Source organism: Falco punctatus (assembly GCF_963210335.1).
Source record: "Falco punctatus genome assembly, chromosome: 1".
Classification (NCBI taxonomy): Eukaryota; Metazoa; Chordata; class Aves; order Falconiformes; family Falconidae; genus Falco; species Falco punctatus.
This window is the reverse complement of record NC_137580.1, coordinates 70,028,456-70,042,513: the sequence shown is the minus strand read 5'-3', so window position 1 is coordinate 70,042,513 and position 14,058 is coordinate 70,028,456. Positions and strand designations below refer to the sequence as shown.

General features: G+C 38.1%; 1 protein-coding gene across 3 annotated transcripts in view; it reads left to right on the top strand.

The window, feature by feature from the left end:
* Positions 1-14,058, top strand: part of NFKB1 (nuclear factor kappa B subunit 1) — a 60,226-nt gene that overhangs the window by 26,247 nt on the left and 19,921 nt on the right. For all 3 annotated transcript variants that reach the window (XM_080386454.1, XM_080386453.1, XM_080386452.1), the window contains exons 6-11: positions 5,734-5,882; positions 7,405-7,568; positions 8,352-8,510; positions 10,491-10,595; positions 12,485-12,576; positions 13,169-13,307. In XM_080386454.1, coding sequence (XP_080242580.1) covers positions 5,734-5,882; positions 7,405-7,568; positions 8,352-8,510; positions 10,491-10,595; positions 12,485-12,576; positions 13,169-13,307 — 808 coding nt within the window. The remainder of the gene's footprint in view (positions 1-5,733; positions 5,883-7,404; positions 7,569-8,351; positions 8,511-10,490; positions 10,596-12,484; positions 12,577-13,168; positions 13,308-14,058) is intronic.

The following is a 14,058-nucleotide window of genomic DNA, read 5'->3' as shown; positions in this document are numbered from 1 at the left end:
TCATTAGAATTTAATTGCATCTACAGCTTCCTCCCCAACACACACATGTGTCCCTTCCCCTCCCTCCCTCTCGTCCTACTGTGCGCATCTGTGTTTTTTCTAGTACAAATCCCCACATGGCAACACCTGCTGGGAGAGGCTGGCAAGGGAACACAAGTAAATTCCTCAAGGCCATTGCTTGTTAGTGCCTGTTCTTGATTCAAGTGGTGCCAGTAAAGACAGAAGTGTTTCACACCTTTTCCTGTAAGTCTCTTCTCTGTTTTGTCAAAGGGTGCTAACCTTGTCATAACTGAGGTGAGCACAATTGAAGATTGCTATTTTTTGTTGCATTGAGTTTTTTGTTTTGTTTTGGGGTTTTTGTTGGTTTTGTTTGTTTGTTTGTTTTTTCCTGTGCCAAGGCTTTCACCATAAAACCTCCATTAGTTGATCGCAGTGCTGTGAAAGGACAGTAGTGTGAGTTTGGCTGTACTGTAAAAAGGAGGGTTTATGACATCTTTTAGCCTTGGCTATGACATGGTCAGTCCAGCTCAACATTGGGATCTCCTTTCTGCTTGGCCATCTCTGCACAAAAAGCTGATGTAATTTACTGGTAGCTACCACGAGATGTCCTGAAAATAGGTATCTTCAGTGCACAAAAAAGCATTGCAGTCTCCCTATTCCCTTTTTATAGGATTATGGATTGAAGGCCAAAAGAAAACACATTTATCTGATATGACTTCTTGCATAATGTGGACTGTTCAACTTTTTTTGTTGTCTGTTTTTTGGTTGTTTTTTTTTTTTACTGCACCCAGTTTGTAACTTGTAGCTGAGCTGGAACATACCAAGATATATCTTTCATTTAAAGGCTGGAGTGCTGAAGACTTTGCCATGTCTCTAAGCAAGATGTTTTGGTAGTTAATTAAATTAACCACGTCCTGTATAGTAATTTCCAGTCTTTGCGCTTAAGGCAAATCTGCACTGGCCAGCAAAGTGGAATTGATTTAAAACCTCCTATTTTAACAGCACAGTCACAACAAATGGAGTCTAGATAACAGTAGTAGTATTCTAGAATATAAAAAAATGGGTTGGTTTGTTAATCTTTATCATTTGTGGAATTATATTCCTTTGTTTAACTCTGTTTTTGCTAACAGTAATCCTAATATCATGTACAAAATATCGTACAATTTCAGAGGATGTTAAATAACTTTGCATGTGGTTACGCAGGGCAGAGAAGTTGTAGATACTGAATATGTTATAATGAAGTTACATTTCATGACAAGTTTCATGATTACAGTAGAAAGCTACCTAAAATTCTTCATTTGAATTTCATTTTCATCTGCTTAGTGTAAGTAACACAACACTGGAAAATGCTGATATCTAGAACAGTTGAAATCAAAGCTCCTGGGGTGCTTATTCATTGTTAGCGTTTTGGCCGGGTGGGAAAACAGTCTATAGTATAAGAAGAAAGAATAAAACTGGATTGTCTAATATTATCACCACCTTACTTAACTGTCTAAATTTTTTATTCATAATTCACTTGTTTATATGTATTTGAAAAACTGAGAAAACTACTTGTACAGAAAATTTACACTGGCCTTCTTACACGTTTACCACGTGTGACCTGATCTTGCATGCTGATGTTAGTGTAAGCATATTCATGTTTTACGCTGAAATACTTGATCCAGTTTTGGGTGTGAAAAGAATTTGCTGAAAATAGTGGTGTGAAAGAAATGTCCTGAATTTTCATCTCCTTGGGAGCAAGTCTACGTGGGTGGCCGTAAACTCAAGTTGCCTATTCTCCGTGAGCAGAATGTAAATCCGCTCCAGCCCAGAAACTGAGTAACCAATGGCTCAGAGGTGTGCCCAAGCTAATGAACACCACCTCTCTGCCAAAGAGCTTGGACCTTGTGCAGTTCAGCTTGCAAATCAAAGCTGCATGCCAGTTAGGCAGCCCTAAACCCAGGCACCTGAGCAGGATGATTGCCCATCCCGTCGTGTCCTGGGGCTATCCTAAATTATACCTCAATTTGGAGATAAGCGGTCTTATTGAAATCAGTGATTTCAGTACATGCTTCAAGTTCAAGAGGGGAATTTATGGAAGATGGAAGTTATGTTGTTGATGAACCGTTTTGGTGAAGAAAGGAGCAGCATATTTGCTTTTTTCACCCGTAGGAGTTAAATTGTAGAGTGATAGATTGCTGATTACAAGTTAAAAATTCATTTAACAGCTGAATTAAGGAATAAACATAAGCCAAGAATGAGCAGACTTTTTGTGATAAATCTTCACCCCTCTTAAAAACCTGTACTGAACCAAATTCAGCCAAAGATAAATTTGGTGAGATTTGTGCTTTTTTACTGTTATGGTTAATTTGGCTGAATATGGGGCACCAAGTCCCTTTATTCAGGCTCCTAAAGGAGAGCACCAAACTCTATTTTTGGCATGAGAGTGACCTCATGTTCAGAGGATCAGATGATCTTCAACTCACAATTGTTTAAATTACTTTACATTGCTTATTCTTAGACCTCTAAGTAAGTGTTCAGTCACCTAAATGATTTGTGCCAAATCTGAAATACTTTGTCTTAAACTAGCAACTGAAAAGAAAAATGATGATGCTTTCTGAAAACATATTTATAAAGAGTGAGCAGTGCCTTATCTGTGGAACGCTTCTTGTACTTGCATATTGAGGACAGCACTAGTCACACACTGAAGGTTAGTCAGGATTGGGGCTGTAGTTGTTGCAACAAAGTGATTAGAAAGAGAAATGGGCGCTTCTGTAGCTGCTGGCTTTGACATGGTCCGTTCCATCATTTGCTTTCTGTCGTTGACCAGTTGGGTTCACTTCTTGGTTGTAAGAGTAACTGGAAAAAACATCTTTGAAGTAGAATAATGTTCTTATAAACTTTTTGTAAAGTTCCAGAAACTATAAAAAATTGGCTGGGGTCTGGATTGCAGGAGGATGTGAAATAACTGAAAAAACTTTCAACTCCTGTTTTGAAATTTACTCGATTTCAAGTTCATAGGGTCCTTTTAATCTTTCAGACAAATCTTCCCTCAAACAGAAACAGCAGATAAATGTGAGCCTGCAGCATTTTAACTTTTATGAGATTAGATCAATTGAATGCTGCTTCAGTACAGGATGTAATGAAGTATTACAGCTATGCTCTTCCCAGGAACTCCTTATTTTCTTTTTCTCCCCTATCTTCAATTTGAAGCTTATTAGCTATTTTTTTCAGATCACAGCTCTGATTTTGAACAGTACAGCACCCACATGCTATCTCCTTCTCATGTTCGTGTATGTTTTTGTATCAACACCATAATCCTTAGGTTTCTGTAGATATTCAGCATTGTAATATACCTTATGCCTTTTAATGCCTTTGACAGTGTTTTTTAAGCTCTTACATAAAAGGTGATAGTTATTTATGTATCTTAGTGCCAGAATAAATTTCAAGTTATTCTGAAATTCTAGCATCAGTTATTCAAAGGCACCGAAAAATTATTTCAGACTTAATTTATGGTGCATAAGGCTATTTAACGACTGAGGCTATTTTGCTGGGCAACGAGATAAACTGGATGTCTCAAAATCAAGTAGGAAGGTCTGCCTATAAGAAATATAGGTAGGAAACACTTCAGGGACATTCTGTAGCCTTTGCAGCATAGGACATCAGACTGGATGACAAAAACAGTCCTTTCTTGCTTTATGACCTACATAAGGTATTATGTTTTAAGAACTCTTGTTTTTCCCCTGGGAGGGACTACAAAGATCATGCTGAGCTGTGTAACAAGGGGAGATTGCAATCTGGTTACTGCTGCAGTTGTGTGTTCTGCTTTCAGAGGCTGGAAAGTCCTTGACGTGCAGCAGTCCTACGTACAGTTTCACTGTGGTTTATACAGCTGATGAAGGATTGTCTTGAAATTTTCTGATGCGATACTAGAACATGCATGTTACTCATAATGAATATGATGCTATAGATGTGCTGGGAACTTTATAGCAGGAAAGGCTTATTCAGTGCGGGATGAAATGAAAATAATTTTTTAAAAACTCCCCTCTTGAAAAGTAAATTGTAGTAGTGGTGGTGACATGTAGCACCAAGCGCAATCATTTTTATTTTCAGATGACTTTGAAAGCTACGTAGGGATCCCTGCATTTTATCACTGCTGGTAAATTGTGGAAATGGTGAAGCAGTGATTATTCTGCATCCCTTTCTTGTTTCAGTCGAGGAGGGATTACAATTTGGAAGCAAGGGGAAAGCCTGAGTATCCCATGCTTTGTATTTTAGAAACTGGTACTTGTAAAATGCACATTAATACAGTCTTGCACAGTTAACCAGCAGGCAGTGAGTATGGAGAGGACTTTTGCACACCTGTTCCTCCTGGATTTATAGTAGAGAATTATTTTTTTTTCTTTTATTAGTGAATAGGAAGACGGGAAGGGCATGTGTTGTACGTATGCAGAGTGTTTCAGCTGTGATGGAATGGGTTCAAGAGAGGGGTTAACTGGAGTGAAGGAAGCTAGCAGGACTTAGTAACATGGTGAAATCATGGCAATCCCTGGTTATCAGCATTTTATCAACAATATAACCTTAAGTATTCAGTTCATCACTGATTCATCACTTTAATGTTTATCGTGATCCTTTAATACCTTGGTTGATTAGATCTATAAGCTGCTGTAATACAAAGAACTTTGCCCGAGGCAAATTAGAAGAAAAATTAGAGGAGGAGGGAAAAAACCCCAACACTGATAAAAGGGTTAATTAAGCGAATTGGAAGGGAAGGTAATGTTTGCTTTATTAAAAGTGGGGTAATTTTTATATTCTACATAATTTGAAAGTGGTATAGAACCAATAACTGACTTAAGTATTACTTGTGAGGAAGAAAGTAAAGTTCTAAATAATATATGTAAAGGAAGTAACTTACTAATGCAGTATGTTGTTAGTAAATTTAGGTTTGTTTTTGAGGCATTACTTGACATCACAATTTTAAAAGCTATTAAAAAGTGTGTAGTGATTAGCAACTATAACAGGGAAAAGAAGCTTTGTGGTCCTCCAGAGTTGGCTATGCTAAGGCACCCAGTTTATAATAGTTGCAGTCCTGCATAATCTTAGGTGGGGATTTAGCATATATCCACATGTACACTTAAAGGAAATATTTACTGAACTGAGTAATATGTGTTGATGTGGCGTATTGAACTAACAAAATACCTATGAATACAGATTTAATTCACTTTAAAATCTCTACCTGAAGAGTCGTTGTAATGAGGCCAAAATGTTTAAAACAATCTTAATATTTAAAAATAAATTTTTAAAGTGTTTTCAAATTGGGCTAAATAATGCAAGGGTTTTTGTTAAATACGTAGATTTTCTGTATGCTTATTAACATGTAACAATGTTGATTAGGAATTCAGTGTGCTAATTGAAATTTAAGGAGAGCAATGTGGAGTAACTGGTCAGAATTCAAAACTGAGATTCATGATTTGGGAAACGAGGTTGTTTTCCTTTAGCTTTGTTTTATTTCTTAACTTTTGGTCACTATGCCTGCCATTTGTATGTCAAGTCTAATTAAAAAAAAAAAAAAGTAACACACTTTTCTTTGTGATGAGCTGGTATAGTTTATTCCCATGGAAATGAATACACATTTCTCCGGTCTAAGTTCGATTGTACTTAGCTGAGAGAAAATACCCAACTGGAATCATTACTTGTTCCATTTAAAAAAACCCAACCAGACAAACCCACATTTCTTTTAATATTTATTTACAGATCTGCAATTATGTTGGACCTGCAAAAGTAATCGTCCAGTTAGTTACTAATGGGAAATACGTCCACTTACATGCGCACAGCTTGGTGGGTAAATTTTGTGAAGATGGAGTATGCACGGTTAATGCAGGACCTAAAGATATGGTGGTAGGGTAAGTCTGTCAACTCATCTGTAAAGCTGGGCTAAAGGAGAAAGAATCAGGTATAAACACTGTAAGAACCAATAAAAAAATACTAAGTGGCAGCTAAGTGGAGCACTAGTCTTCACACTCTGATCCATGTTTTGCTTGTATCTTAAATATTAAAATAAATAGAGTTTCTGTTTACCTTGGTAAAATTTGCCTTAAGCAAGCCAAATAGGCTTAAGCAAATAATTTTCTTTTAGAGTTTATAGAGTTTCAGTCCCTTGGTGTGCAGTCCAAATTTGTATTGAAAGCCCATTATTTAAAATATAAGTAGTTTCAATCAAAGAGAAGGAACTGTAAAATTCTGTAGAAAAGCTTTTGTTACCATTTTGATCAGTATTTTACTTTTGCTGAAGTCTGCCAATAGAGGTATAGTGAAAAGCGTTACGAAAATAGGGTTAGTAAATTTGAAATTAATGCAAGACATGTATAAACATGAAAATACTAAATGAGTCAAACTTTTTAAGTTTAAAGCAGTAAGATTGTAGTGAAATTGTAGTTGGTCTGTTCTGGTTTAATTTAAAAGAATTAATTGTTTATATCAGTAAATGGAGCTGAGGCTCCTGTCGACGTTTTCAGGCTTAGATCAGGTTTCATGCTGGCTGTGAGTTTTATTTCTGTGATCTCAAGAATGTCTTTGTTGGTGAAGAAGATGAAGTTTAAAAAGCTGAGAAGGTTGGGAGAGAGAGATTCTTTTAAACTGTAACTTTTGATGTCCAAGCCCAGTGCACTAACTTTACGAAGCACAACAATTTAAATAGCTTTATTTGAAATGCTCCTTTTCATCTTGAAAAGTTTGGCTCATTTCCTAACCTGTCTTGTTTTTCATCAGATGTTTAGAAACAGCTTTCCTATCCTCAATTGACCCACATGAAAATTGAGTTATTGTCTTGTTTTCATACTTCTAGATCTAATTGATTTTTGAATGTGCCAGGAGATTTTTACAAAAGCAGATCTTGTATTATGGAAGTTTTGATTCAAATAGATACCTGAAGCGTCTTGCTCAATGTCCAGTCTCTTGGTTAAAACATTTTCTTTGGAAAATGTTGCACTGTTTTTAGCTTAGCTTGCTCTCCAAATCATTTTGAGCAGATGGAGCTTATTCCGAGCAGTTGCTCTGCGTAACAGCCATATAGAATGACGTGTCATTGCCAAGATGGAACAAAGTGTGACAACCAGATTTTCAAGTGTTTTGTAAATTATTTCCACAGTGTAAGTCTGAAACCTAATAGATTACTATTTTTGCCAGGAGAAAATCCAATGCATTCGTACAATTGCTGCCATATGATGGTGCACACTTTATGTATTTTGTAAGATTGGCTATATTTTTCTTGCTGGAAAATTTGCCCTCAAGAATTAATAGTGCCTACATAAGCCTATAGAGTCCTTCCATTGGCTTCATTGTGCGGCTGCCTCTGGCGAGAGACTGCCTGCTGCAGGTTTGGCATAAAGCATTAAGAAAGTATTTCCCCCCATCAAAATTCGGCAGGTTTGCAAATCTTGGAATACTTCATGTCACAAAGAAGAAAGTGTTTGAAACTCTGGAAACACGCATGATAGATGCTTGCAAGAAAGGATACAACCCAGGACTCCTGGTGCATCCTGAACTTGGCTATCTGCAGGCAGAAGGATGTGGAGACAGACAACTAACTGGTATGTAGACATGATTTTAATAGGTCTTGTATTAAAAATAGGTTTATTTTCTGAAAACACAGATTCTTAGCCAGAAAAAGGCCGTGAGTAGGAAAACAACCTATGGCCATGTGGTTTAAGAGGTGGTGTGTTGCTGTCACGTTTTAGGGAATCTGAAAGAAAGAGTCTTTGCTGTGAATATGCACATGAGAACAGAGCAACTTCCTTTCATAGCTTCCTGTAGCCACCTCTGCATCTATATTTCATTGCTTTTATCCTGTTCAGTAAATGGATAATTAGAGTAATTTTGCATTATTGCTGCAAGACATGATATCCTTAAGTAGCTTAGGGACCTTCTTTGGAGAATACTGTTCCATTCAGTTGCATTTCACCCATATCCCTGTAAAACCAGTGGTCTCCGTTGCTTTCAGGCACTGTACAGAGGGGCCAGCCTTCTATTTATCACTCTTATACCAGGTGCTCAACGTCCTTAGTGGTAGCCTTTGTCCTTTTTGCAACCTTTATAAATTGAGAGCAGAAAATAGTAATTTTCTGTATGTCTTTTCATTATATACCATATCTTAAATAATATCTGATGCGCAAACTGCAAGATGACTGCAGTATATTGTGAATAGCTGCTTCTCTCTGCTTAAAAACAGAGAAACCGATGGATACTAAATGAAATGGAAAACATTTCCTCGCTATTGGTGCCTTTTGATAGTAACATTTGGAAAATACTTTCTCTGTTTTGTTATGGATCCTCTACCCCTTGTGTTAATTCATCTGTCTACTTACCCGTTCCAGAACGAGAAAGAGAAATTATTCGTCAGGCAGCAGTACAGCAGACTAAAGAAATGGATCTCAGTGTGGTGCGTCTTATGTTCACAGCCTTTCTTCCTGACAGTAATGGTAGTTTCACACGGAAACTTGATCCTGTTATATCAGATGCAATATATGACAGCAGTAAGTATATTTGGGTTTAATTACCTTTCTAATAAGGGGCGAGCTTTTGTACATACAAAAATGATATGTAGATCTTGCTATACGTAGACTCATCCAGCCCTGCTGCTTCCAGTAACAAGTAGCCCATGGATAATTGGCCCTGTGTCTATTCCAGTGCACATGGTGTCATTCTGGTTTTTAATAGATGGTGATATAAGCCATAAAGGAAGATTTTATTTTGCTGTTAGCATGTTTAATCCTTATATTATGAGGATTTTGTAAATTCTTAGTATATTCATAAGAAGTGCTTGCATTTTGCAGTGTGTTCAGCTGCTTTGTATGACAAAGCCTTGTCACACAAGATGTGAGGAAAAAATTACTTTGCTTCAGTCTTTGTTGAGAATTTGACACTTTTCAGTTTTGCTGGCCATCTGCTTGTCCTTGTTTTGTGAGACAAAGACAACCAGCCTTCTCAATCCATTTCCTTTAGACCTGTCAGTATTTTTTATATTTCTGTTATAACCCTCTATTCGTCTTTTTTTCTAAGTGAATCTTCTCACTTCATGTTTTCTCTTGTGCTTTTCAATTATACTTACTCATCTTACCTGAACCCTTTCTGGTGCCTGCATTTTCCTCCCTGTAGCTGTGGATTACCATGTTCTTGATAGTCATTACGGAATGACTCAAATTACCTTTTTTTTTTTTTTTTTTTTTTAATTTTCCTTTGCACAAGTCATGGCTATATCATCACTTTGTAAAGGACAAAGTCTAGGTGAAAAGATAGTAAGTGCAACTGTTCTAATATAGTGTGTTGCTTGCTATTAATTCGGGAATGTAGTGATGTAGCACAATCATTTTGCATATATTCACTGAGAGAACAGAAGTGAAGTCTGCTGTTATTATGGCACACATGACATACATTTTCTGGATGAGAAAACACAATCTTTTTATCTGGAGGCTGAGGTGAACTTACCAAGCAGTGTCTTTAAGAAATCTTGATTTTTCATTAGAAACAATTACAGGTTCCATTTGTTTTCATTACTCTGTCTCACACCTGAATAATGATAGAGGGTATTTGTAAAGCAGAGAGGAAGAGGACAAAGCATCAACAGAGCCATACGTATAAAACCTGTTGAAGTTATCCTGTCCCTCTGAACCTGGCTATCAAAATATTGACTCCAACTAAGGAGATGAAATAGAAGGGAAATTTTGTATGCAGGTTTCTACTGTTCTAAGTTGCTACATAGATGTCAGTTACTACTTTCTGAGCTCCCAAGGTGAATTCTTGGTTGTTAATTGCAAAAAATTTTTCTCAATTTTTGGTGTTTTCTAATACTCTTCATTGGCACCATTCAGGCCTCTTCCACAGACCAGACACAACTCGTGGTAGCATCGCTGCCTATCACAGCTGCTTTTACTTGTCAGATGATAGTTCTGTCTTTGGGACCAATAGGTATCCATTGATGCCTCTGCTGAAAGCCATGAAGGTGGGCTTTTTTATCACAGTCCAGTATATTGGCCGAGGGCTGACAGTGCTTTCAAGTAAGCCACAGTGGAAAGCAAAGCCTTGCGTATTGCATTGAAGTTCTGAGATACAGGGAACAGCTCTCGAGAATGTCAGGCTGTCAAGAAAGCAGGGAAGAAAATTTTTTATTCTTTTGTAATGCACTCTTGTCATAAAGCTAGTACTAGTGCAGAGTGCTGGGTGCAGTTCACTGCTGTGCTACTTTAGTAATTGTGCTGAAATGGCTAGGGCCTTATTTTATAGTTCACGGTTCAGTCAAAGTTTAGAGGATGCAAGATTATGCCTTTCAGATGAAAAACTGTAGATTTCTTCATTTTTGAAAAAAACAAACACAAAAACTAGACAAATTTAGGCAGGTTGTATTGGAGGCTTGTCTTTCAATTGCATTTCTATGTGTTGTGCTTGGGTTTTTGTTGAAATCTAAAACCGTTATGAAGGTACTTTTGGGGGTTTTTTTTACTCTTTTCTTTCAATAGAAGCTCCCAATGCCTCCAACTTAAAAATTGTAAGAATGGACAGAACAGCAGGATGCGTAACAGGAGGGGAGGAGATTTACCTTCTCTGTGACAAGGTGCAGAAAGGTAAGAGTCCGGAGTATCGTAAGGCACACCAGGGTGTTCACCTGGCGTATACATGAAGCCTGCTGTGCTGCCACAGTATTCTCCCACTGTGATAGTGCAGCAGGATTTGTAAGCACTCAGCCTTTCTGGAAGTCAGGCCAGCATTCCAGAAAATCCAGACAAAAAAATAAATCAAAATAGCCTGCTGCAAAGAAAATACAGCTTGTGTTGCCTCCACAGAGGACATGCTCTTCTCAGATTTCTGCCCTTGCCCATGTTCTGGGATTTTTGTGGGTGGTGGGTCCTGGGTGATGTTTGACTCTTATCAACTAACACCTGCTCAGAATTACTCTAAAGTTTCTGATTTATTATTAAGTTCCTGATTATAACGAGTAAGTATGGGCATTCTGTGTTAACCACCAATGGGAACTAAATGCATTCAGTACTGCTGCTAGTAACTTCATTTTTTTATGTATATGCAAGTGGTAGAGATTACTTGGTGTAAACAGATACTTCTCACAGACTCATTTTGGTAATCTCTGCTCATGGCTATGACTGTGTCAGGATTGAGCCGTGTGGATTTGGGTGCTCTTTTTTTGGATAGGAAGATAATGGTTAATGTGGTTGGTTGTAGTATTTGGGCTGAACTAAAAAGAAAAAAGATGGGAGTGTGGGAAATCCTTTGTAATTTTCATCTATAGGGAATACCTGAAACTCTCTGGTATAGATTGTGTGGTGGAGTGGGTGTCCCATTCTCACCTGTTTGGAATCAGTCCCTGCATATGTTGTCAAAATCATGCTGACATTTTCTATTAATACAGGCTGTCCTTTTCCACCTCTTTCTTGCAAATGTTCTGCCACTTAGGAAAGAGAGAGGGCTCTGGAGGCTTTTAAAGGCTTTGGAAAAACTGTTTTCCATCGGTAGTGTATATACCCTCTGCTATCAGAAGGGCCGAGATGAAACATAACTTTTGTGCACAAAATAAATAAATAAATGTCTGACTCAGTGGAAGCCCTGAGGTGGGGTTTCCCCTCAGCCAGACCGGGGTTTCCCCTGACCTCATTGCTCTGAGAAATCTCCTGCCTGAAGGAGCTTGAGCTTGCAGGACAGCATGACTGGAAGTGGTGGTTCACAGTCTTGAGACTAGCAGGTGGTGGTGGATCAGAGGAAGCAGTTTGTCTGCTCCAAAAGCCTGTCTTGCATCAGTCACCCTAAGAGAGAGTAGGCTTTTTCTGTTTTCTTTCTTACCAGGGGTGGTGGGGAAGGAATATGCTAGTGTGCTATTTCCCAGCTTCTCCTGAAAATAAATAAATATAAAGAGAACAAATAAAAATTGTTCAGAGGAACAGAAGTCAAATCACATGTTTGTGGCCCATGCTGTGTCTGGGGGGTGTGGGATCACTGCTAACATGCCGCTCGCCCACATCACACCCTTGCCGTCCCTCCGAGCTGCAGCTCTGAAGTGGCACGCTGCCAGCAGCAAGCGGAACTTGAACTGTGGCACTTCAGGTTTTGCTACGGTTTTTTGAACCGAAACTGTTGGAGGAGAGAGGGTGGTTTCTACGTTTCATGCTTCAAGTTCTCCCCTCCCTACATGTTTGTTCCAAATAAAGCTCCTCTGGAATGTTTTATAGCCCTAGAATAGGAAGAGGTAGCAAACCTAGTTCTCCTTTTACTGCTCAGTAAATAGCAGCTTCAGTGAAGTCATTAGAATTAGGCTGATCTAAAATTGATGTCAAGAACGGGTTATTTATGATGTTTTCATAAAACGGATAAAGATAATTGTCTGTTATGTACTGTTATCATCTAGCCAAAAAGTAACAGTGTTGATTTTTATCTGAAATAAACTTAGCCAAAGTTTAAACAAATGCACAAACATCCCAAAGAGTGTTTGTTTCACTCTTTGCAGATGATATTCAGATACGTTTCTATGAAGAGGATGAGAATGGTGGTATGTGGGAAGGCTTTGGAGACTTTTCTCCTACAGATGTACATAGACAGGTGAGTAACAGAGCATTTATAATTTGTTAATGATTTTTCTCATCTCTGTAAACTAGGACTATATTCCAATAAGTAAATTAGGTGAAAGCTTGTGTTCCATACTAATCTCTTCTCTTCTTGGTTACTTCCTAATAATAATACAGTCTTAACTGTTCTTTAGAGATGTACATTAGGTAACTAGGCAGGTTAGGAATACAGTGTGAGGAAACTGGGAGATAGACCCATTGCTTTAACATGCAGCACCAGTGTAAATTGGGATAGGATATACAAAAAGCTCATGGAGCTCCTGTGAACACACTGAGAAAGCCACCAAATAGATGCTGAATGATGAGGGGACAAACGGTGTGGTACTAACACACGTGATGCGGTGATACTTTGTATGGCAGTTGTGTCTTTCCCAGAAGGCTTTAGGACTCGAATTCAGAAGTGCAACTGAAAACTAAAATGGAAGTTTATTGTTGTGGCAGCTTTTGCTAAGAATTTCTGCCTCCCAAGCTGTTAGCCAGCTCCTACAAAATAACACAAATGTAAAAGCAAAGTTATCAAAACCCATGCTCCATGATAGATGCGATTGTCATTGTTTCCTTCACAGTTTGCTATCGTGTTCAAAACACCCAAGTATCGAGATGTCAATATCACAAAGCCAGCATCTGTATTTGTACAACTGCGTCGGAAATCTGATCTGGAAACAAGTGAACCAAAGCCTTTTCTCTACTATCCAGAAATCAAAGGTAATTCATTAAACCTGTTCTATATATTGGAAACAGAAACTGTAGGGTCCCTAGGAATGTTTTCAATAAGATAGGACTTGTTGTATGAGGAATTTTTTTTGTAGTTGTTATTTCTAGAAAATAGAATATTTGCCTCCTGGTTCTATGCAGAGCTAATATGAAATGTGGTAGCTCTGTAATGGGTTTGTAGCGGTTTTTTGTTGGAGTGATAGGCAGTAAACCTGAGTATTTTCATAGTGAGGCTTACTCCCTGCAAGTTTCCTATATGCACATATGCCTGTCCATACAGTAGATGGCACTCTCTTCCTCTTGAGTTTCTGCAAAGCAATATATGAGGACTTTTTATTGTCGGCGCTTCCATATGAAACCTTAAACTAAAGACAGGTTCGTATCTGGTTGGAAAAGTACGTATTTTGCAGTTCTCCCCTTTTACCATCCCAGCTCACAATTTCACTGATGGTTTTTAAGTTTCCAGTTGCCTCTACTAGTTAAGTAAGCCCAAGAGACTTCTTGTGAGAGCAGGGAAAGTGCTGTTTCAGTCACTTGTGTTAAAATTGTAGTTGCTTAGCAGAAGTAAATAGTTTGCATCAGGCCTGCTTCTTAGGTTGATAATGAAAAGAAGTTTAACTAGCAGATCTGGGCCCTTTAAAGTCTGCATTTGAAATGTTTGGTGTGAATGGCAGCAGCAGTCATGGTTTTAAATATCAACAGTGTTAATGGTATAGAAATGCCTTGAGGCCCATTGAATTGG